General features: G+C 43.8%; 3 protein-coding genes across 4 annotated transcripts in view; 1 reads left to right on the forward strand and 2 right to left on the reverse strand.

Moving 5' to 3' along the window:
• Nucleotides 1-1941: 1941 nt before the first annotated feature.
• LOC135385353 (succinate dehydrogenase [ubiquinone] cytochrome b small subunit, mitochondrial-like) lies at nucleotides 1942-2971 on the reverse strand. The gene is made up of 4 exons (XM_064614632.1): nucleotides 2783-2971; nucleotides 2545-2685; nucleotides 2341-2476; nucleotides 1942-2219 (listed from the first exon to the last, which is right to left on the reverse strand). Exons 1-4 carry the CDS (start codon nucleotides 2817-2819, stop codon nucleotides 2042-2044), a joined length of 492 nt encoding a protein of 163 aa, XP_064470702.1. The 5' UTR covers nucleotides 2820-2971; the 3' UTR covers nucleotides 1942-2041.
• Nucleotides 2972-2985: 14 nt separating this feature from the next.
• On the forward strand, nucleotides 2986-4711 carry LOC135385351 (dnaJ homolog subfamily C member 1-like). The gene has a single exon (XM_064614628.1). It carries the CDS (start codon nucleotides 3296-3298, stop codon nucleotides 4667-4669), a length of 1374 nt encoding a protein of 457 aa, XP_064470698.1. The 5' UTR covers nucleotides 2986-3295; the 3' UTR covers nucleotides 4670-4711.
• Nucleotides 4712-4868: 157 nt separating this feature from the next.
• Nucleotides 4869-25240, reverse strand: part of LOC135385355 (ubiquitin conjugation factor E4 A-like) — a 37636-nt gene continuing 17264 nt past the window's right edge. Inside the window, exons 10-20 of one of the 2 annotated variants that reach the window (XM_064614635.1) lie at nucleotides 19162-19416; nucleotides 14901-15157; nucleotides 14216-14376; nucleotides 10900-11092; nucleotides 10709-10822; nucleotides 9924-10163; nucleotides 6623-6792; nucleotides 6312-6405; nucleotides 5981-6138; nucleotides 5807-5919; nucleotides 4869-5179 (exon numbers count right to left, since the gene is read on the reverse strand). In XM_064614635.1, coding sequence (XP_064470705.1) covers nucleotides 5811-5919; nucleotides 5981-6138; nucleotides 6312-6405; nucleotides 6623-6792; nucleotides 9924-10163; nucleotides 10709-10822; nucleotides 10900-11092; nucleotides 14216-14376; nucleotides 14901-15157; nucleotides 19162-19416 — 1751 coding nt within the window. In that variant the 3' untranslated portion in view covers nucleotides 4869-5179; nucleotides 5807-5810. Of the gene's footprint in view, nucleotides 5180-5761; nucleotides 5920-5980; nucleotides 6139-6311; nucleotides 6406-6622; nucleotides 6793-9923; nucleotides 10164-10708; nucleotides 10823-10899; nucleotides 11093-14215; nucleotides 14377-14900; nucleotides 15158-19161; nucleotides 19417-25240 lie in introns of those variants that run through there. The other variant, XM_064614634.1, reaches the window with a different exon arrangement.

The raw sequence follows: 25240 nt of genomic DNA on the forward strand, positions 1-25240 counted from the left end.
TGCTTTTTTTGTCCTTGTCAAGTGACATGAAACGTTGAAAAGAAAAGCATGTAAATTTTGTATTGCAGCTACATAATTGTTTAGCAAACAGCTATGGGACCCAACATAGATGATAATTGTGCATTATGCACGGACCCTTATGTTTTTGAAAATCGTGCCCCAAGTGACGATGATATACAAATTGCAGGGTAAAAACAGGTTTTACACTAAAACATAACATTATGATTAGGGCTGTGCGAATATTCACAATATTTCATATTCATGTCGAATAATAGCTCTTCATAGTTGATGTTCGAGTTGAATAGTCTTTTCACAAATAGTTCAAATATATTTGATGCAAAAATATCATTCTGGGTGCACACACAGCAGTATTTGGATAGTTTGTTTCACTTGCGCTACACTTAGCAGGATTTCTTTTCTTTCTATTAATCGTTTTGTTGCTTGAAAACACCAAGTAGCTTGGACTTCATTCATTGTGATACCCTGAATTATAATCAGTGCACTATCTTCCGGCATGTCATGTATACTACCGCTTCAATAAACTACTTGAAATATTGAAAAATTCAGTGTGAAGACCACCGGTTAAGACAACAACCTACCAGATTATAACGAGCATGTCATAGGCACCCCTTCCCAGCGCCACATTTGGATGCTAGCGGTGGCGCTACTCATCGGCCCAGTTGTTGCTTCCTTAATTTCTGCAATATTTTGTACTTTAGCTTACCTTAGTAGTTTTGTACAAGCGGTAAATGTCCCATGGGAGACGCTTCTTTCTAAGGTTTATCATCATCATTCTACGCGTTTTCATAGGAGCAGTTGCTGTCGTCTGCTACAGTAGTCATACGTCCGCATCTGCACGTTCAAAATTTAAATTTCCATTGTCCAATCATAATGTTGATCTCGTGGGCCAATGAGTAGCGCCCCTAGCGGATCGTGCAGACGGGCTCCTCATAGGGGTGGCCAATTATGACACGGTCGTTATAATCTAGAAGGCCGTGGTTAAGACACAGATAAACAAGGCAGCGCAGTACTTGCAACAAAATCATTCACTTAAACTGCACACTGTTGGCCGTATACGAAAATATTCGATTAGTTGATCTTCAAAAAATGTGCTTTTCGATTTGTATTCGATTCGAAACAAAAATCACTATTCACGCAGCCCTAACAATGATTATGCACTATGTACGTTATGGAAATTGTGTATCTTTCGCTAAAGTATATCCTGCCTTTGTTTAAATGCTGAAACAGACACATGCAAGCAGGTAGATAGTGTTACGGGTAGCTTCATCGCATACGGCTTTTGAATTGCCAATCACATTATTATTTACCCTGAACCTATTAATTACATTGTTGCTGTGCTTATCTTGTGCTACTTGCATTTCTGCAAAAGAATACATTCAAACAGACATAGCGAATGACTTTTGCTCATGTACAACGTAACATTTAGTAACAGTTCTATCTTGTGCTCCAAGGCATGTGAAAGGTAGACTTCTTTTTGTATGTGGGTCAGTCTTCAACAAGTGAACAGGTGGAGTCTGCAGGAAGAATATTCTGCAGCTTGCATCACCAATCACCCTTTCCGTTACCGTGAGAGATGTGTTCTTAAATGCAATAGGAGCAGTGCATGGCAGATCTGTAACTGGTCAAAATTGATTACTATGTAATTGCAGGGGCCACTAAACCAAGGTGAGGCCAGTCTGTGAATATGGGAACGCATCCATTTCCTTCACACAAATAATAGTTTGTCTGACCAGTTCCAAAGTTAAGAGGCCTCTCATGCTAGAGGACACAGCATGTGTGTTGGAGGTCAGTGTGATGGATTGCGTATCATGGAATGTGGATGCACACACACCACAGAGAGGGTGGCTGATGTAAAATACATACTTTGGATCGAATTATATACTTTGCATGTATATCTGAATAATAATGACATCAACTGAATTCAGTCTCTTACACTGTCTTTACTGCAGCAGTATAACTACACACACATTGTTGCTCAACTCGTGTTGAACAGTGCACCTGGACACAATTGTAGTCTGCATTATAGCGCCCAGAACATCTTGATGGCCTTCGCCACTCCAACGTCGGAGTAATTAAAATAGAAGAGTCCACCAAGAGTCAGCATCGACAATGCATAAACAGCACCAACAGCAACCTTAGGAATGACATTTCCAAAGACTGTCGGCCTGACATAGTCCACCACTATGGTTTCAACGCCCCTGTGTAAAAGACAAAAGCACGTTTCAAGGTTGTCTGTCGAACTACTTATCTTTCGTGGCTCATCGACGAACATGCACTGAGGGCCTTTTTTTTTTTTTCGTCGCCAGTAAATGCCCTTACCAATGAATGTGCATTGTCACACTTGCTGCAAGCAAATAGTCCATTGCGGGGCATGGGAACAGAAATGCACCCGGTACAATGCCCAGCAGCGCTGCAGAGAGCAAACGCTCGGCTTTCCAGACCGCAACATGGGAAGCTGTGAAACGTGAATAGGAGTAAGTGGACAAACAAAGTATTCTTAAACATTCTGCGCGTGTTTCATACCATCTGCGGAGGTCGACCTAATAGCAGTCAGCCGAGGTGAAGCTGGGACCAACGTTGAGTTCACGGTGGAAGCAAAAGGCGCACATTTCTTTACAAGCGTAGACATATACCGCTGCGAGTGCAGACGAGCGAGATACGACCCTGAAAGGAATATCATTTCTGTTTCTGTAACTGTCCTTAAAGGAGTCCGTGCTATATCATGATTCGGATTTTGTTCCACATCACGTAAGCGGCTCACCTCCACAGGTTGACAACCGCAGCATATTTAGCGCCATTATGTGTTTTTTTGCTGTCGGAAATGTGTAAAATGTATAACCAAATCCGCTGTAAAACGCGTTAACTACGGACGTGAATTAACTCCCCAATGTGCGCAGACGTCCTTCGAAGGCAAGGCAGCGTCAGGCGTCGCCAGCGTCGCTGGGATTTGGCTACGGTTGCGGATTTTTCGTGCAGCGGTGGCAGCACCAGCCACCAGCAGCGCCAGCAGCACGAGAGCCAGCCGAGCAGCACGCAGCACTGTGGATGACGTCATTATAGGATTTCTGGTGTCTGTCAGTCATTTTTGTGACAGCAGGCTGAAGTTCTGAAGGTGTTAGTGGTTCCTTTTCATCATCTGTTAGTGGTGTTACGAACAATTCCATTCCTCGAAACTTGCTCGTGTGGTATTAGCAAAATGAGAAGTTGAGAACAGTGAAGAGTCATGTACGAGGAGGAGTCGACGTAGATATGCTTCTCTGGGAAATTTTCTACCATGTTCAGTGTGTCCCTTATTGCCTCACTGCTTCTTTACGGCAGCGTAGGAGCCTGGACACAAGATGATTTTGAAGTGTTCGATGCTGTAGAAGATGTGAATGAAAATTTCTACTCATTTCTCGGGCTTCCTGAGGACGCCGGTGCGGTCGACATCAAGAAAGCTTACAGGAGACTTTCTCTGTTGTATCATCCTGACAAAAACAAGGACGCAGGAGCAGAAGAGAAGTTTAGAAAACTAGTTTCGGTTGCGGAGATACTAAAGAATGAAGATAAACGAAAAATTTACGACAACGTTCTGAAGAATGGTCTGCCTGGCTGGCGGCAACCGGTATTTTATTACAGACGTGTACGAAAAATGGGTGGAAAGGAGACTGCGATATTTTTGGTAGCTCTTTTTACCTTTGGTCAGTACATCATTTCATGGGCAGCATACTGGGAACGTAAGTATGAGGTGGAAGAGACGGTGTTTGCAAAGTTTAAACACAGAGATAGAAAGTCGAAGAAGACAACAGCTGTTAACGAAGAGGAGCTTCGGGCTGCATACATTAATACCATCCAGAAGCCGACGTGGAGAGACTTGCTTGTTATAAAATTTTGTATATTTATCATCCTCTATCTGAAAGGTTTACCAATACAAATCGCAACTTGTGTACACAATTTCAAAGAACGAAAGGAAGCAAATGTTGATGAAGCAAGCAGCGATGACGACTCCTCCACTGAAGACTCACAAATTAGGGAACGGAAGCCGAGAAGACGGACACGTTCAATACCGGACGCTCCCGAGATGGAGCCTTGTGTTACTTTTCCACACAACGGTCACATCGAAGACCATCCTAGTGCTCCAAATGTTTCTCACGCTGATAAAAAAGGGGAGTGGACCGAGGAGGATACTGTTGGCCTCATCCGAGCAATGAAAAAGTACCCAACAGGGACGGTAGACAGATGGCTGAAGATAGCCGACCTTCTTAATCGCTCACAGGATGAAGTTATTGCCATTGCAAAACGGTTAAGAAAAGCGCCGTCCGCACGGAACATTGTGCCACACGCTCAGGGAGTCACGGGAGACGACTACGAGGATAGGCAGTCTGACGAGGAAATGACTCGTTCCGAACACTATGCGAGGCCTTCCTCGAAACCTATCTCAGAACTAAAACTGGGAGGGGGTTTGCAAAAAAAAGAAGAGTGGAGTGTAGCGCAGCAAAAGTGCTTAGAATCTGCTCTGCAGCAATATCCGAAAGGAACGGAAGAGAGGTGGGATAAAATAGCGTCCGCTGTTCCTGGCAAAACGAAGGAAGAGTGTATGTTAAGGTTTAAGTACCTCGTAGAAGTACTCAGGAAGAAGAGGGCTGAGGAAAAGGGAAATGCAGCATGAGTGCAACAAAAGCTGTGGAGAATAAAAGGAGATTATGCTCTATTTCTATGCTGTGTTTCCAAATAGAGAAAGACGCCGTAACTGTGTGCGGCAGGGGAATGTGGGCCTGTTGGTGGGAGTACCAATGGGCATGGTAGGTAAATGGTACATCACTTAACTCCTTCCGTGTCTTTTGCTCCTGGTATGTGTTTGACAGATCTCCACAGTACACCAGCTAACTTTTATTTGGTCTGCTAGTGTACACATTGTGCACATATCATTTTTCTTTATTCATATCATCAACCTACCCATATTGCCTCCTGCACAGCACTGAATGTCAAACAACACGATAGGTTTAACAATGTTACATACGTTTCAAAATAAGAACAAAAACTTGTATCTTTAATCGCCTCAGTACCAGTATACGGCCAGAGTAAGACACAGCTTCTCGTCATATGTGGACCGGATAGCACTGTTCCAGTCCTCTCTCATGATTGTTCGTTTGTTGATGCTATCCGCATGATTTCCCTCCTGAAAATCGTCTGCACTTGAATTACAGCCGAAATGATGAGACTAACTTAAAATCTGCAGCACAGCATCTCCAAAGTAGGTCGGTCAACCCTAACCGATGTACGGCACGTATGTGTGTGCAGTGATGATTGGATGTGGTGCAACAGCCTTTGGTTCCCTTCTAAATTATTTTGGCAAATGTTTGCTACTTTTCATATGAGAAAGGAGACCATTTTGTGCTACTCGATAACGTAACTTGCTCTCCTTCTGTTTCTTGTATGAAACACAACAGCATGTGCAGATGCAAGTATCAAGTACCTATCAAAACCATCCATAGTTTGTTTCAGCTGGATTATCCTCTTTAGGGTTTCCTAAAGACGTTTTTACAATGCCGTATATTAAAAGAATGCATTTAACATGTTGAGATGTTTGCCAAGGTCTTTCTATAATCTGTTTCAGACCTTCCTTTGTCAGTGGGACATGACACATTGGGTGCAAGGTATAGCTGTACCCTTATCACCTGTTCTGCCGAGTAATACACCTCCTGCTGAAATGCTGCATTCTGTGTATGCCTTTTGGCACATATAGTGCTATAACAGGAAATAACAAGCATAAACATCGTTTATATAAAAACCAACACACACATACACAGTCAGTGCCCTCTTTTTGCCCTCCACTCTGTTATCCTCCTCTTCAAATCTTCATTTGGAACAATCATTTCCATAGTCAAGGGAGATCTGTTGAAAGGATCCGTCTGGTCACTAGAACAACGAGAAGTTGTTAATGTCATGCATTATTTCTGTGGTACCTGCACCCTACTACCTTAGCAGGTGCCTCGCAATAGTTGAACGATCTAGGACAATTCCAGAGCTCGGAAGAGTGACCGGGTCATTCATGATAGCGCTCATAATGGGATCAAGGAATTCTTCTGGTGCATCATTAATGGCATCTTCAACTTGTTTTTGATCCACAGCAGTTTTCTGCAAAGTGATGCATGGGAGTTACTTACTTTCCAACAGCAGCAGCCACAGGATCATGCTTAGAGCCTCGTGGAGTGGGATTAAAACAGTTTTTAATTCCCCTCTCTCCCCAATTTGCACAGCCCGTCAATACAAGGGTCTAACCATGTTCCCCTCTAACGTATTGTCCTCACCTGAATTTTCTTGGCTAGGTCTCCGATGGACAGGGACAGTGGCATCTGTCCAATTCTCACAAGAACATTTTGTGCTTGAGGAAACAGGTCAGGGCTGGAAATGAATGTACTTATAAGAGCAGCGTGCACAATACTTTCTCAAATAGTAGATCTCTATCGTAGATGGGTGCCTGCTTTTTGCATTCAAGTGCACAATTGCAATCGAGTAATTTAACAGAACCCGACCAGTTTTTGTGCACCTCATGTATTGTGTCAGATATAAGTACATCCTGCACAAGCCAACTACACTGAACGATGTGTTTTCTCCTTACCTGTACGACCTTCCGTCTCTTGACACTGCAATGCAAAACGCATGTGCAGTGGTCGTGTCCGGCGAACCAAGGTGGTCATAAATTTTACATATGTTCTGTACCAGCTCTTGTGGCTTGAATTCGTATTCATTGAGGTCTTTCACTTTGAGCTTTTTCTTCTCTGGTCCAACCTTCACAGATGTTAATGTTTGAGGAAAAAAAAATATATATATGTAGCTGTATGTCATATCGTCTCACACTGTACTCCACAACTGTAATTTAAGCAGAGCTCTCAACGCATGATCAGACTGAATAGACACTGATCCGCCAAAATATTTCCACCATGTCATCATCATCAAGAATTCACTGTATGAGAAAGAATCTAGTGGCAAATACGAGAGATCGCTGAGAAGTCCTGACCTTTGGCTAGTTTCCTAACAAGCGGACAAGACCCATGTAACATAACCTCATGAATGCTGGTACTCTCAATTTTATTAGGACTAAACTTTCAGCACTATAGTTCATGTACTTGTTTTGTTATCTAGGTCAGAACATAAGATGGCTTGCGGACTGCATGACACAGGGAGGAAAACAAGGTGAAGGCAAGACGATTTGCGACCTTGAGCAGATTTTATTCGTGTTGCTCAGTTGGTTGTATCCCCATTTTCCTTACACATGCACACAAAATCCAATTTGGCAATTTCTGCAGACACTGTGCAACACTGCACAGTTACTCAATATAATGGCATTATGCCATTGTAACTGCGGTAATCTGCCAATTGCTTTTCTAGTTTTATTTCTCCTTCATTGCTCATTGATTTACCGAAACACTGACATACATGTTTGTGGAGGAGAGGCATCCTCTATGCAACAGCTAGCTGGAACATTCCTGAAGGGAACATGGTAAAGGGACCTCGTACATAGTTTCCACTCTGTACATCGAATCTTCTTTATCTTTTCCTTTTCTTCCTTTTCGTTCTTGTGAGGCTTGTGAACTTTTGAGACAGGTTATCCATAGGGTTCTTCGTTTTTAGTTTTATGATTTTTCAAATTCGGGAGGGAAAAATCGGGTGCTATTTACACACAAGAATTTGGGGGGGACGATCGTGAACGATTCGGGTTTTACACAAAAACAAAGAACCCTAGCTATCCATCAGGGGTATCGGAAGGGGGAGGGGGGGCAGATGGGGGAGTCGCCCCCCTTGAACTTTCGCTCTGAGGGTCCCGCCACCTCATTTTTTATGTGTTGTCCGAGACAGACTCGCTTTCAGCTCTGTTACTGTGCAGAGTGAAAACGAACACCCGTTTAAAGAGTAGAAAACTAAATTCACCCAAGTAGGTGCTGCACACCCGCTTACGCTATGTGGAACCTGCTGGGCGAAGAGTAGCGACACATCATTCACTAGCCTTGCTTAGGCAACACAGTAGAAGGCAGATTTCGCTCCAGTAAAGGACATCGACTTGTTTTCGATCAGCGTAGGGAAACATTCGAGGCTAGAAAAGGAAACTGTTATCCCGCAATCAGGAGTTTTTAAGCGGTTCTCTGGTGTGCTTGATGCACGACCTACTGTATTTGCTCACGTATAGAACACACATTTTTTACTAAAAAAAGGGGGTGAACCAAGGGGTGTGTCCTATATGAGGTATGTCCAATGTGTCCAGGTAGGTCCAATATGTTCGTACTACTATACTAGAGACCTGGACATCCGTAAAGCTCCCAGCACCGGGGTAGTGGTTCCAGCAGTCGCCACTTCGCTATGGGATTTCGCGCTAGCTAGCATTATTTGTTACCACGTGATTTGCCGAAAGCGCGACAATGTATGGTGGGCTGTGTTGACAACTACGAAGGGGTACGGAAGAGAGTAGCATGTGCTTAGCAACAGCCTGTGTAGCCTTGTGTAGCAGACGAACAACGGTGGCAATGATGATAATAGTGTACATGTCATTTCCTCTCCCCAATAAAGCTATGTGGCACTTGCAGCGGCCACTGGCGTAACTGTCGCATGACTTGGCTCTCCCGTAGGCGATTGCGTTTGTCCAGGCCTGTATATGGAGTAGGTCGTGGCTTGATGACACGTGTACAGGGATTTCCCTACACCCCCCTCGGGGGGGGGGGGGTGTACACCCTTCCTGGATTTTTGCAACACCCCCCCCCCCCCCCCCCTGAAATTGCTCAGGTGACCCCACCCAGCTCGACCATGTAGGGAGTCCGGCGCAGCGAATTACATCCTGTACTGTCAAGCTTGGGCTTGGGCTGTATGACCACAGTCATGCAGATGATCGTACCATGCATTTGTCCAAAATCATTTGAACGTAACTGTTAAATGCATATATTGCGCACATATACGAGCAAAAATGCGTGCGGGCACGCACACTCAATGTGGATCATCAAGAACCATTTGCGCCCAACTCAGTCAAGGGAGCTGTTCTGCTTTTTTCCTCTAAGATTTGCTCCGTTGGTTGCTAGGTACTCATTGAGCTTCCTGAGACAGGGTGCTAGTCTTTTTCCTTTGTCAGTCGTGCGATTATGCATTATGTTAAAATGCCCTTCATAATGAATCTACTGTGTTCTAACGCAATAACATATACAAATAAAACGGGAAAGTTGTGCAGATGTCATCATTGTGCCACAAGTCCTTCTGTGTCTAAGAAAACTTCCGTAAGTGGAATCTTCACCAAGCATACCCCCCCCCCCCTTGAAAGGTCGGCACCCCCCCAGCAGTGAATTTCTGGGGAAATCACTGCACGTGCAGCATATCTGCTCCATGGCCAGAGCACTTGGCAGAGCCTTTTGAGTGCAACACTAATATAACGCCCTTTGCAGACGACGTCCATTGCGCTTTTGACGAGAACAAAAATAAAAAATAAAAGAACATGCTACTGCTCACTTACTGCTATTTGTCTTATCACACTCAATGAAACCATCAACCAATATTTCAGTTAGTGCTGCTCAAACACCAATTTCTTTTTTGCCTCAAGGTAATCAAGAACGCAAGGTGCCCTTCCCATGTGCGTTACGCCCTCCACAGTTACCGGATTGCATGGATGAGGTATTTCTAATAAGCATATAAAATTATAAATAGCTCCTCTAGGTTAGGTTAGGTTGGGTTGGGTTGGGTTAGAGCTCCCCCCTGTCGTGAGGGGCTACTGGTTACTCTCTACTCACTGGCATAAATAATTATGCCAGTGACCAAAAACGGGCTTCTGAGTTTGGACATTTCATCAACCTAAGATACAACAAAGAATGCAGGCATGCCACAGGAGTTCACTGGAAACAGAACTGGCTGTGACTAAGCCCACAGGAGAATATCAAAACACTCACCAGATGTAGGAGGAAATAGTTGAGCATAGGTGCAATGCGATCTACCATGGTGGGGTGACAGAATATGGATGTGATTCCCGACGTCAGCCAGGCTAATGTGCGAATGGTTTCTCTACCCATGACATTGTGGAAGTGAGCAAGCATGCCTAGATGTTGGATATTGGCCTGTCCTTGCGTCCCTGATGGGCCGCCAGCACCACTTTCTCTCTGTTGCTGTAGTTCTCTCAGGCGACTCATGTACTAGACAAAATTGCACGTAAGTACATTATTACCGTTTGCCACACTATACCCTCATGCGCACAAATGCAGCAAGCCTTCGTCATAACGAAGTCAACGGGACAGGCAGAAAGTTCGATATACTGTGTATTCACAAGAGCGACATTCCTTGCAGAAGCGGAAGATACGAAAAACGTCATAGTCTTCTGAGCGCGAGCACCCAACGTCCGGTGCTCATGTACACTGCTAACTGTGGGGAATATCCTGCAACACAGTCACAGGATATTCCGTAGCAGAAGACAGGCAAGACACTGACGGTGTCGTCTGCTAAGTGCGCAGCACGCCACACCCGATATTCCGCACCTTGTGAATGCTCACATAGAACACGGGACGGAACTGTGTCTCTGTGAGCAGTGGTTTTGCTTTTTTTTCCACTAGAATCTTCCGTGAGGATGTCGCGCGTGTGAATACTCAGATGATCGGGAATTCAATAAAAGCGGAAGTACCAAAAAAATGATGACACTAGTGTACTGTTGATAAAGAGAGACTGTACACAGAAAAGCACTTACAGAAAGTGCCTCATCAAGCAAAAAGATAGCATCATTGATGAGCAAGTTTATAAAGCGCAAGAACAATGGAGGAGTTGCACATTCAATATTGGCTTCTGCTTCCTTTGCCAATTGCTGAAAAAAAAAAAGACAAGGTAAAGAAACATAAATTTTGATAATTTCTTATCTCAAAACCTAAGCATGCGCTTTACCTTCATTTTCTTGCGATGTTCAGGAAGTCTCCACAGGTGATCGAGGACAATGTACATGGGTCGACGGTAATGGAACTTTTGCTCAAAAGTAACACTTTGTCCCGTCATTTCAATGCTCACAAAAACATGGAGTAGTGTTGGCACTAACTCTCCCACACATGGATGGCTGTGAAAGAGCTTTTCTCTGTGCAGGCTGAAAGAAAATATTTACAACTGTGGGCAATTTGTAGGATATTCGATACATATTTAACTTGGATTTCGACAGAAGCATGGGGGCTTTGTGAAAAGGCATAATCTATATTTAGGGTCTGAGGTTTTCGGGAGATATTTTTTGCCAAGTTTTTGGCGGTAAAAATCGGGTGGAAAACAGCAGCATCCAGTTTGGGTGTAATATTTCTGGACTTATACGATACAGGTAAAAATTGGGTTTATGAGGCTTGTTGTATCACAAATGTAACAACAGAACAGCTTAGAAACTACCGTAATTTCACGCATATAAGCCGCAGGACCCGTTTTTAGGAACATTTTGAAAATGTTCGGGCAGGTAAGCCACACTCGCAGATAAGCTGCAGGCAGTATGACGCGACTGATTTGTGTGACAAAGGAGACCACAGGGAAGGCCATAAACCCTGTGGTCCATACTCCGCGGTCGGCATGGTGTACAACAAAGGAGGTCAGTCCTAGTGTTCTATCATGATCGGATTGTGCCCTTGCTGTGTGTTTTTCATGGATCGACGGGTCAGTGGCCTTCCAGAAGACATGAGTCACTGTCACCACTTTCGTTAAAGCTGCTTGGGGAAGGCACCAGGAAGGTCAGTCTACTCGAAGTTGGACGCACTCGTTACGCATTGGCAGGACGGTGCTGTTCCAGAGACACTGTCGGCCCTTTCGTTAACACCAGGGTATGGGGAAAATACCAGGACAAAATACTAGTCATCAGATAAGCCGCTGAGCACCCGTGAGAAAAAAAAATCTCGCATAAGCCACAGCTAGTACGCGTGTAATTACGGTAAGTAATAACACTGACTGCGACACAATGTGGACGGTGCTAAAAGGTCTACGGCAATTCAAATCTGCATGGTAATGCAAACCTGCACATGGATTAAAGCACTACTTCGCTTAACTTGATGCTGCTACAAGTCTTCACGTGAGAAACGCTTTTGTTTTCGCGTCAAATTGGGAGAAAAGAGCATCGCAGTTTCGTTACGCTACGTTCTGCGATTCATCATCAATTCTGCTTATCTTGGCTCCTGACTCCTATCTTTTCAGTTAACTATCGAAGCTGCTACTAAGTTGCCTTGTGCTCGGCGTTGCTTCGGCCATGGAGCGGTACAGCCATCCCGAACGGGCGCGACAGACGCGGGTCTGCCGGAAGACACGCACACTGTAACGTTTTCCTGACGATGTCACGATGTGACATTGGAAAACTCAGTTTTTTTAATATGCACGGAGACTGTATGCTGGAATCTGTCGACTACCGATATTCACGTACGAACGCTTGTGGTTGACGATGGTGGCAACATTGGTGCATGGCAGTCACTCTGTCCATGTCCCATGCGTTTCGGGTTGTCGGCTGCGGGCGTTTCTTCGCCGCGTGTACACGGCCACAGCGTGCATGCAACGTTTTGACTCAGGGGGAAACATACCATGCATTTTCGCCCTCAACGCTGCAGTATCACCTCCTTCTGTTGATGATCCCTTCCTCCTCTCCCACTAGTGCAATCGCATGCTGTGGTTCCACACTACACGACAAAAGGACCCCCAGTTCTGGGAGAAACGGGGTTTCACCCGGATCACTAAATGTGCGATCTGGAGGGTAAATTCGGGGTAGAATCGGGTCAAACCCGAAAACCTCACACCCTATCTATATTAGGTTCATGTGAATATTGAATCCCAGTCTACTTTTAACTGTTAGTAAATAACTTAATAAAGTGCAACAAACAAGAACTAAATTCTTGCCCTCGCTCCAATCAAATTCTGTAGAACACTTATTGAGCACTATTAAATTGCATGAAGTGTTTGTGAAGTGAAATACAACCAGTATAATTTTATGTACGATCATGTAGAATTAGAATTGGTGATGATATTACACAGAGTGCTAGCTCTCAGTTCTTCACACTTTTCACATAAATGGGGTTGATATTTTGATTATCAAAGCGCACTTAGATGTCTGCTAAGAGAAGCAGAGGGTGACCAGAAAGAGAAAGTCGCTGTATGCAAAACTTTACTTTCCAGCCGATTCACACGGATGTCTGGCCGATTGATTCTGTAGTGTTCCAGGATGCACCAACTGTGCATTTTCAATGACAGGTGTGTTGGACAAAATCCAAAGAGTTTCAAGCGACCTGGTTAGGGTTGTTCCAAGTGCTCTCAATAGATGGTGCCACGGGTCACGGTAGTGTCGCTCGATGAGGCAGTCTGCATTTTGACTCGGTGAAGCAGCCTTCGACATTTTATAGCTAAAAATCTGGTCAAACTATATCTGATGCATCCAAGTTACAAGCTTTCAGAACAACACACAATTTACATAGATTTACCATTCACTTTAGAGACACTTCAAGAAGGCTTGAATACACACTGTGACTCAATTTGAGGTTAGTATCGAGTGAAACGCTATTTGAAAAAAATAAAGAGTCAAAGCAAAATTATGAAGCCGTTCACCATATTTACTCGAATCTAACGCACCCCGATTCTAACGCGAAATAACTCGATTCCAACGTGGCCCCAAATCTAGCGAGCATCATCCTTGAGGATGATGCAAAAATACGCCGTATACAAGTGAAAAGGCAGATAATGGCAACAAAAGTATTTCTTACACGTAGTCATCGTCACAGTCAACAGACAACTCCTTATCACTTTGCCGTCACTCATCACTTATCCACGCCGTCAAGCGCATTTGTAATGCAACATTTCTTGAAAAAGTTCTTGTTGCCGTGATTCTATATTCTATCGCTGTGATTCCTGTTTTCTTCTGCAAAGTCAATGACTTTCCTCTTAAACGTGGCCTCATAGTGGGCCCGCCATTGCTTCATCATAACTGATGGTACAAAACAGGCAGAGGAAGCAGTCGAGGTGCCGATCGCTATCTTCGCGAGAACCATGAGACTCGTGGTTTTGTTTTTCACCACGTGAACAGGACCACAGTGGGGGCGCCGTACGTCGTCAACCTTGTTCCATGCCATCCGTCGCGGTCATCCCCAATTCTGACGTGCGCCCCTTATTTTAAAAAAAAATCGGAAAAAGTGTGTGTTAGATTCGAGTAAATATGCTAATGTGTGTCTGGGTGACTCGCTGTTCACCATCACTGCCAACTTACTTTGGGATAAGAGTGCTGAATCTGTCCTCATCTTTGGATGTCATGAGGGCTTCCAACATCTCTGCTAACCTAGCTCTCAAATGGGGATTGTTCATACGTTGAGGGCTACCCATGAACACCAATATCAACATCATCAGGTGCTCAAGCTTGTCGCCAAGCAACTGAAATCAGATGCTCAAGTAAAAATCTGCATCACATCAACATCTTTGAAATTGAAATGCCATATTCATGTTTAGGGTTTATAACACAATTGCTCACTGCACTTGCTCACTGACATAAGCAGGGCTGCCACTATAGGTTTTGCCCTTATTTATAAACAACAGCTTGAGCATGAAGTTTTAGGGTTTAACCCGATTCTTCCCTGAATTGAAGGTTACCTCTTTAGGGTGAAACCAGATTTTTACCCGGCAAATTTCCCTCACTGGGATGTCTGTAGGAATGCACTAACTTACTTGTTGGGCAGCAAATGCAGTTATATCAGCATTTGTACCAAACCACTACAGTTATTTTGAATAACTGAGCCAGATTTCTCCCCAAATTTAGCATAATGGAAGTATTTTTCACCTGAATTCACATGAACTTAGTGCACATGTTTATTTACCCGGTTTTACCCACCGAATTTAGCAAAAACTATTTCCCGAAAACTTCAGGCTCTAACAATAGCATACAGGAATTAATGACAAACCTCTAGGGTCTTTTCACTAAACCTCCTAACGAAGATGATACAGTCACAGATGTTTTCCACCATAAATTCGGGAACGTAGGCAAGTCTCTCCCTCCCGTGCTCGGGGAAAGGAAGAGAAAGAGTCTGGAACTTGTCCAGCTTCTCGGCTGTGGCAACATGACACAGCCACGTGGCAGACGCAATGTGGAACTGTAGCATCTGTTCTAAGGTGTCTGGCTCCAGAAGTGCAGCTTTCAGTGATAGAAACCTGGTCATGCCTGAAAATCATGGGACCTTGGTGAAGCCATCAGTAGGTAAATATGGCAAGAATCTGTAATCCTGATCATCTGGGCGTCCAAATTCAAAACAATTTTGTACTGTAGCATTTGGCAATAATGACTGCACGGCAGATAGACATTCTTGGTTTGTAACTGTTGCAATGTCAATGCCATATAATGACGAGACACAATAATAGCGGGAGACACAGTTACAAGAAAACAAAGTACAAACTGCTACAATAAACGCATACACGTCAAACACCAAGATTTTGCATCAGCAAGTAGCTCCAAGGAACCAACAAATCCTGCATACCCAAGAGGCACCTTGTGCATACCGTGAGAAATTTACTTTGAACTAGGACATCAGAAAAGCTAAGCTGAGTAGTTTCATTTATAATCGAATGATGCCTGCCGGTCACATTTTTTATTTCTCTCGAAAAAAATATATGTTATCCCACCCACAAAGAGATGCAAAAAGGGGCCTGACCGCAGGTCTCTGCGATATTTTCTTCTCCGTCCACGGCGCTTCTAAGCAACCGGCGCGATTTCGTGGCTTAAATTTTTTCCAACTTTGTGACCTTGTATCTCTTGAACGAGATGTCCCATTTGAACAAAATTTTTTTTGCTGAGAGAGTGGATGGTGCACGTTCCACCGTGGGCTATTAAATTAATATGGTCAAGAGAAAAGTATATGAAAAAAATCCCGAAAATGCAACAGAGAACCGTTTTACCGCACGTTTGGAAGGTCATGGTCACGGAGCGGGATCTCCGACTGTGATGTTCTTTGCATGAGCAGAAAGATAATTCTTTGCTCTTTCGTTTGACGTCAAACACATTGCTTTATCTTCAGCCATTATTCTGTAACAACGCTGTGAACACAGAAGGGTAGGGGAAAATTCTCATTTTCGCGGCAGCTTTTACCCAAAAAGGACATCTTGAAATTTTCCAATATTTCGTACTAACATAGCTGAGACATAGCTCTTTCATGATATGCAATAAAATGTTTGCTTATTTTGGTCCCAGAGGGCGCACAATTTTTTTTTTCGCACCCCTTTTGGGCAGAGCTCGCAGGGGTCAGACAGACGTACAAAGAGTGGACTTCCACCCCACCCCCTGATCTTTTTTTTTTTTTTTGCTTTCGGTGAGGGTGCCGTCATGCCAAAGGCCGACTATAGTAATATGCACAGACCACTGTGACGTCCACAGACAAGCAAAAGTTTGTTGCTTAGGCTTTCCCACCCGCTTAATCCCTTGAAGGTTACCTGCTTGAAGGAAATCGGACATGGGAACATGACATTTGTAAATACTGTTGCTTTGCCGAACCGAAGCGCGAGACGTCTATTCTCTTGTAATTTTGTTTTGTTATTTGCTACTACGGGCGCCTTCTACTATTGCCTACTACTTATTTACTACAGGTGCCTCAGTGGGCTCACACCAATATCTTGCTCTGATATGCTCCTGTTCACAGTCTGCACAATTTCGGTGGGGTCAGTGAATTCAGCGTCATCAGGGCTTGAAGCCGGAGGATCTTGTTCACCTGAAGGCCCTGCCTCAGCAACCTGCAGTCGAAACGTGTTGTAGCAGTTCACACATATTTCGTCGGTGTCGTGGACATGAACTGCCTCCGAGGTGCTCAAGATGGTATTCAAAAGCCCTGATCCTATTAACGATACTGCCCTGAAGTTCTTGTTCCAGGGTATTTTCTTCTTTTGTCGTTGAGTGTAGCCCGTGCAGTATAGTCGACTTCTGGTGTGGCTATGGCTGGCCATGGGGAGCGCAGAAGTACACGCTACGCCGACGACAAAACGAAATCCAAACATAGCATCGAGGAAAGCATGGCCCTTGTCTTAAAATGTGGACGGCGGCGGGAACCCCGTAGACGCCTAAAGACCATCTTTTCCCACGCAGTGCCCCGACTCTCTCACCCATTGGAAGGCTAACTCCTTCAAATAATATTTCTAAAAGGAGTTCACCTTGAAGAAATAAGGGACCGGACATGTCCTATCATTCCCTTGAAGACCAGGCAACCAGTCTTTGGGCGATCTGTCGGCATCGTGGCATATCACCTGAGTGTTTCAAAATTCCGTCTTTGTTCACAAGTAGAAGAAACCAGCAAATAACAGAACAAAATTACAAGAGAATAGACGTCTCGCGCTTCGGTTCGGGAAAGCCGCAGTATTTACAAATGTCATGTTCCCATGCCCGATTTCCTTCAAGCACGTAACAGGCAACAGTCTTGCAGTATTTCAACAACTCCACAGGGATTAGCCGGGTGGGAAAGCCTAAGCAACGAACTTTTGCTTGTCTGCAGACATCACAGTGATCTGTACATATTACTATAATCGGCCTTCGGCATGACGGCACCCTCACCGAAAGGAAAAAATCAGGGGGTGGGGTAGAAGTCCACTCTTTGTACGTCTGTCTGACCCCTGCGAGCGCTGCCTATAGGGGTGCGAAAAAAAATTGCACGCCCTCTGGGACCAAAATAAGCAAACATTTTATTGCATATCGTGAAAGAGCTATGTTCCAGCTATGTTAGTACGAAATATTGGAAAATTTCAAGATGTCCTTTTAGGGTAAAAACTGCCGCGAAAATGAGAATTTTCCCCTACCCTTCTGTGTTCACGGCGTTGTTACGGAATAATGGCTGAAGATAAAGCAATGTGTTTGACGTCAAACGAAAGAGCAAAGAATTATCTTTCTGCTCATGCGAAGAACATCACAGTCGGAGATCCAGCGCCGCGGCCATGACATTCCAAACCTGCGGTAAAACGATTCTCTGTTGCGTTTTTGGGATTTTTTTTCGTACACTTTTCTCTTGACCATATAAATTTAATAGCACACGGTGGAACGTGCACCATCCACTCTATCAGCAAAAAAAAAATTTCGTTGAAATGGGACATCTCGTTGAAGAGATACAAGGTCACAAAGTTGGAAAAAATTTAAGCTGCGAAATCACGCCGGTTGCTTTGAAGCGCCGTGGACGGAGAAGAAAATATCGCAGAGACCTGCGGTCAGGCACCTTTTGCATCTCTTTGTGGGTGGGATAACATATATTTTTTGGGGGAGAAATAAAAAATGTGACCGGCGGGCATCATTCGATTATAAATGAAACTACCCAGCTGTATACCAATGATGATCAGGCACATTGTGGTACGTATACAGTCGGACCTCGTTTTATGAACCCTCGATATACGAATTCCCTCAACTTACGAACGGCTCCACAGGGAACCAAACTTTTTCCGTGTATCTTGACCTCGTTTTACGAACCCTCGATATCCGAACTATGAACGGATTATTAGGGAACGGACCCAAAGTAGCCAAGCCATTCTGACCTCGATACACGAACGGGCGTTATGAACGTACAGAGGGCAGGCCAATGGACCGGAGGATAATGAAAGTTCCTCAGTACATGCTGCCAAGGTCAAACATACAATGTCCCAAAGTCGCTACGTTCCCCAAACATGGTTCACCATATCCTGAAAGAATAATTCGGGCGTTTACAGCCGAACGGTTGTGAGTTTGGACCAGGTCTCCGAGATGGAAACATCTTGCCATTCCAAGAGAAGGTCTTCAGTTCTGACAGCCGGTGACAAGCGTGATATTTGCCGTTGGAAACAGTCTCATCCGCGCGCGATACGGTACTTTGGGGACCGTGTGGATGAGTCAAGTGTCAGACTTCTGTCATCTCTTCTAAAAAGGATAGACGATGCAGAAAGTATGGTGCAAAGCACAATTACGCAGTATTTTCAAAAATAAAACTTATTCAAATCGATTTCCCGCGTTTTTGTGAGGTATTTGTGCACTGCTCTCCTCGGACCTCGATTTACGAATACCTCGATTTACGAACGATTTTCTGACAAACGAAGGGTGTTCGTAAAGCGAGGTTTGACTGTACCTACTTTTGTAATTAAAAATTACCATAGGTCAAGCCAAGAGGTCACAATGGCTGTTATGAGAGAAAATGCATACAAAACAAAATATTTGTGCATTCTTTACATTACCTATCTCCATATTCTCCTGCAGATGAGTCACCACATCAGATGTCTCCCCTCCATGTGAACGGGCATCTTCAAAGACCCTCCTAATGCGGTTCAGGTCCTGACTGAGTCTAGCTAGACGTTCGTTCACCACACGAAATCCAAGTGCCAATGCCTGATGCGTTGCAAAAAAGCACTCTGTTGGGAAGTTGAATGCTTCTGGCCTAGCATCTAGCATTCCTTCTGGTTTTGGCACCAAGCAGGTTTCTTTAGACAATCCTGAAGGAGCAAGGTGCATGCTACATTGCAAAGACAGCAAAGACTACAAATAATTCTGTTGAGTGCTCTATGCTGTTAGTATGTATGCTGTGGGTTGCTGTTTCCTGCAGGTCTCCCAACTTGGGTTGGTTTGCCAAGTACACAGGAGAACGGGCAGAAATATATTGAAAGCTGTTTAAAAGTCTTACAACCAACAGTTCATTTACACCAGTTCTTTGTACTAAGTGAAAAGTGCTTATCAGCTGAAACACCTATATTGTAATTTTTGATCACATTTGTGGTACCAACTGACCTTTAATCTCTTGTAACTTGTAAGTATGAAAACTGGAGCTGGAACTTTTTCGTTTTTTTTTTTTTTTTACTGAGGTCAGCCCCAGCAAATAAGATGTTATCTGTCTACTGTGTGATACGAAAGGAAAATGTCGAACTAGCCTGTGGCTCATGTTTGGATAGTGTGACAGTACAGAGCATGACTTTCATGCAATGTGCAGGTGGTTGAATCTCTGGATGCCAGAGCAATGGCTACTTTAGAGTGACACTCGCCTTCAGAGAGGTGTGCTTGAAACAAGTACAACAATGTTTAGCATTGTATGACAGTATATTTGGCAAATTTTCTCTCACAGATATTAAATGAACAAGATTTATAGGTTAGCATCACCACTGCAGCTGGAGGAGTCCCAGCGGTAAACACACTGCAATAATATACTTTTGTATGCTGGTCAGCGCACAGTCGATTGCCTTCACAGACGATTGTTTCCACGCTTGTCTGCTCTTGCGGTGCGTTTCATCAAACTGCACGAAAACTATGCCAGTACAAGAGATAAACTGATGTTCTGAGGCTGGAACAATGATGATGGTGATGCGTTATGCCAGTAATTTGCATGGGATTTTCGGTACCGTGGTGTGTGTGGCAAACTGAGCCACAGTTTCATCATCGATTTCATCAGCAAAGGCAACCGTCCATTTAAGAAACTCTCACATGTGAGAACAAGTTTTAGTAATTACTTTGACATTTATAAATATGCAAAATTTTAAATAAATTTTTTAAAAATAAAATAACACTAAATTTGTGCATTAAATAGCAAAATTTGAAAATGTCAAATAATTTTTGAACACTGTGTCCACAGCTACACGATACAGCTTCAGCAGCTGCATTTGAACTGCATATAACAATTGCAATATGCAGCATAAGAATGACTAATCTCCAGCTTAGAAAAGTTCACATGACGTATTTAGCTGCTGCCTCACTTGAACGTGAGTCTAAACGCTTTGGTAATATGTCGCTACGGTAAAAAATGTCAGAAAAAATACCATTATGTAAAGCTCCTATGAACTTGCTAGCATGCCCATGGTACTGATGCGCAACGAAATCACAAATCATTGGTAAACACAGACTATAAATTATGTGATGTGAACTAAATTGTGAACATGTTCTGTGTTTTCTCCATGTCAGGTTATATTGTCCTACAAGTTTACAATACGCAACTTGAGGGAGGACGAATAGAAAAATAATCCAAAGAAAACGGTAGTGTTTGGCAGTGGCTAGTTTACAGACATGCTTGCGATAAACATAGCTCATGTACATGTGTGCATTGTCTGGATGCCTAGACAAATTTCAACCAAAGCAAGTAATATAAAATCATATAATGGCATACATACTATTATGTTTTATAGGAAAAATAACAATAATAATAATATTCATGCAGCCTCATCATCTACAAACATTTCTACAAATGCATGATTGGTTTAATGGAACAAGTGGGTTAAACCAACTTGTTTTATTCATCCGTGCATGCATATTTTTCAATAAATTTTTCTTCAAGAAATTTTTGAAAATGTATGCTATGGACCACTATTCTATCACTCTTAGACATTACCTATTATTATTACTTAGATGTATTGTCACATTTTACGTTAAGTTGCCACTGCAACCCTTCTTGGCCATGGCGAGTGCCATGGCAGTATGTTTGGCACAAACTAGTAGCAAACCAAGTTGAGCACAAGCTTACAATAGGAAAGTCATGAAGCATACAGGCCTGGTGTAATACATAGAGACCTAGGTATACAGGATAACATCACTGTGAGTCCTACAAATGTCAGAGTTAAACTGGCAACAGCATTGTCAGTTTGGTTCACTGTACTTTGCCTTCTACATACTTATACACTACACTCATTTCATTTGCAAATTGACAATTCAGTGCATCCACAAGACAAATCCCATCTCCAGCTGACCACTCATGCTCAAGTTTTTCCTCTGAAGGAAATACTAGAAGTGCAAAAAGTCGGGCTGAATGGTAGCAACCCAGTGAAACCACCACCAACATAAAGAGGGAAGTATTTCAAATTTAGTTACCTCCATCTCTGAAACCCCACTGCATACCCTTCTGGCACCTGGTGCACGCAGATACCCATGCTGACAAGGGCAATATAATTTTTGATAAGTGCAAGTCAGCTGGGGACACAAACACAGAATGCTCTTCACTTTAGTACACAACAGTGTCAAATTTTCGCAGAAATTACTGTGCCAGATATTTCTGTGTGGGAAGGTGAATAAGACATGCTCTTGGGAGAGGTGTTACAACTGGTACACTGTTGGTTATTGCTTATCGATTTTGTGCAAAGTACATGCAACAATGAGGTCCTGTACTTACTGACCACTGGCCACCTTTACTGAATACACAGTGAAACAATGTAACTAACCGACTACATGGCCATTTTCCACTCCACATTTGTTGTTGTTACATGCACAACAAACCCAACTACAAGGTGTTCAGTGGCACTTGACAAATTAGGTTTAATGAATTCCTCAATTTTAAACATGCTTTAAAACTTCTAGAAAACTTAACTTTTAAAGTAGCACAGAAGTCATTTTTAACACCCAGTTTTCTTCCTATAAAACTGTTAAGTAGGCCAGTAAGACGCACCATGCGAAGTAATTTACACCACAGAGTCATAATTATCGCAGAAATTGAATTTAAAATACGCCGCAAAAAGCGACCGTGCGCAATGGTGGTGAAGAGCAGTACCAGCCTGTGATCTGCCTGGAACCTCGCGCTGACGCTATGAGGAGAACATTCGCTGATTGGCCTAGAGAAATGTCGTCTGCTATTCCGCTGTCGTCTGCTACTCGGCTGTTCGGGGTTCTGATAAAGCCTTTCTCCTTGCTCGGTAATGCTTCGGCCGCTCCTTCTATCCCCAATTCTCCGGAAAAACTGGCAAAACAGGTTTACGGCGGCAAAGGGACAAGGCGCTGACCCCCACTGACCGGCAAACCAGAACGTGCCTCCTTATGCCGTCATCGGTGACGTGCCATCATACCTCCTCATCCTCGTTATAGCTGGAGTGGCAAGTTAAGGGTGAACGCGCGGAGCTATGTGTATGTGAGTTTTTTTTGTGGGAAATAAATTGCACACATCAAAACCTTTCACGCTATTCGGTATAATGACACACACACACTTTCATCAGATGTCTTAACCTGAAATTTTTTGGGAGGGCCCTCTGTACTCCTTTAAAGACTTAAAAGCTTAAAACTGCAAAAACACGTTGGAGATGTGGGCAAGTCACTCAATCAGGCTAAGCATGTGTGGCACAGCGAACAGAGGTTTTCAGCTCAAAGGTTTTCAGCTTCTCCAACGCAAAGCTTCCGGAAACCCATCTATGAAACCGGTACCACCATGTTCGGCATCAGCTGACAATCCACCCGACCGAAGACGTAACAACGATGGAGGAACACAAAGACGAAACACGGTGAACGTCGTAATCTACGAGACTTAATTTTTGTCCGAAAAGTGCTAGGATATTAAATAAACAAATTTTAAAGATCAGCATTGCTTCTGCAGCCTCAGAAGCTGCAGCAGAGTGACATCTCTCCCTAAGTGGAGAGTGAGAGTGTAGCAGTCAGAGGAGGAAAGGTGCCATCCAGACACTCCGTAACTCTACGTGACTCCTACACAGCCGTAGCATTCCTTCTGTGAAAGTGGCGTCCTAATTCGTTCTTAAGGAGCGATGTTTTCTGCTTTTTCCAAAGCGGGAATTCCAGAACACTCTCAACATCCGGCATGAGCTTTCGTTATGTACTCCATCAAATAGTAGTCAGACTATGTCACTATTTCACATGGGATTTTCAATACTGTGGTCAGTGGTCCAGGAGGAATAAAATGACACCGTAGTTTTGAAAGTTGACTGGAACGGGTGCGGCAGCACCTTTAAGGAAAAGACTGTCGGATAATTTTCTCACGCACCATAGATAATTGGAAGAAACTTCCACCGTCTGGTATTACGCACTACTATTATGGAACAATTTCTAGCAGGGGCATTAAGCCCTATTGGACAGGTTATTGATGCATCTCATGCAGCACATAAGTGGACAGGTATGTGTGGTGCATTTGCCGGTGATGGACAGGCTACAATGTTGTTACTATGTATGGGCCTAGACGAATTCAGCATGAGGACTCAGGGACACCTGTACATTTAATTTGTTACTGGAACTGTTCGTAATACCGTATTTACCTGCTTATAGAACACACCCATAACTTGAGTGCCCAAATTTTGATGCTTTTTCCACCCCGCATCGAATTTTGTCGAACAATGTAGTTTGGACCTGTCAGTTCAGGTTTTATCCAGTGATGGTCAGGCCGGTGAGACGTGAGACGTACACGTGCAAGTTCAAGCTCACGGCAATCAGCCATGCCAAGCACCATGGAAAACGTGACGCTGCTTGGCATTTTTCAGTGAACAAAGCACAGTTGCCCTACTGGAGAAAACAGAAAGAGAGCCTCGTGTCTGCTCCAAAAAGGCCAGCATGGCATTCCAGGGACCGAAGCGCGGTACCCTTCCAGAAATCTGAAGTGCCATTCTGACCTACGTGCATGAACTTAGACTGAGAGGCTTGGCAGTGTTGTGCTAAATATAATATAGACACATGCACAACAAATGACAGGACGCTAGGAGGAGAAGAAATATTGTTGGTTTCCGGGGAGTCCGACGCCGACGACTTGGAATAAAAGAGGGGTTTATATACCTCAAGTGTGGTGTATAAATTTTTTATTCGCGCATTGCACGCAGTAATTTCCCCAGAAATTCACTGCTTGGGTGTGGGTGTGTGTGTGGGGTGGGGGGGTATGCTTGGTGAAGGTTCCACTTGTGGAATTTTTCTTAGACACGGAAATAATCGTGGCACAATGCTGACATATCTGGACAGCTGTCCCGTTTTATTTGTACATGTTATTGCGTTAGAACACATACGAATACAGATTCAATATGAACGGCATTTCAACATTAAGATGCATAATCACACGACCAACAAAGAAAACAGACTAGCGCCTTGTCTCACGAAGCTCAATGAATACCTAGCAACCAACGGTGAAAACCTTAGACGAAAAAAGCAGGATACCTCGCTTAATTGAGTTGGGTGCAAATGGTTCTTGATGACCCACATTGAGTTTGCGTGCCCGCACGCATTTTTGCTCGTGTATGCGCGCAATATATGCATTGAACAGTCACTTTCAAATTATTTTGGACAAATGCATGGTACGATCATCTGCATGTCTGTGGTCCTACAGCCCAAGTTTGACAGTACAGGATGTAATTCGCTGTGCCGGACTCACTACCAGAACATGTTGGTGGCCAGCTGGTTGGGGTCACCTGAGAAATTTCAGGGGGGGTTGCAAAATTCAGGGAGGGTGTAGGGAAATCCCTGATTGCACGCAAGCCCCGAAGCTTTTTTTTTTTAATTCCTTGTTAGCACCGTGAAGCAACTGTGGCTATGGGTGGCGTACAGACGTGGACAGATGGGGACGGGACAACAGGAAGGAGAGGAAGACAG

Source organism: Ornithodoros turicata, chromosome 2 (assembly GCF_037126465.1).
Source record: "Ornithodoros turicata isolate Travis chromosome 2, ASM3712646v1, whole genome shotgun sequence".
Taxonomy (NCBI): domain Eukaryota; kingdom Metazoa; phylum Arthropoda; class Arachnida; order Ixodida; family Argasidae; genus Ornithodoros; species Ornithodoros turicata.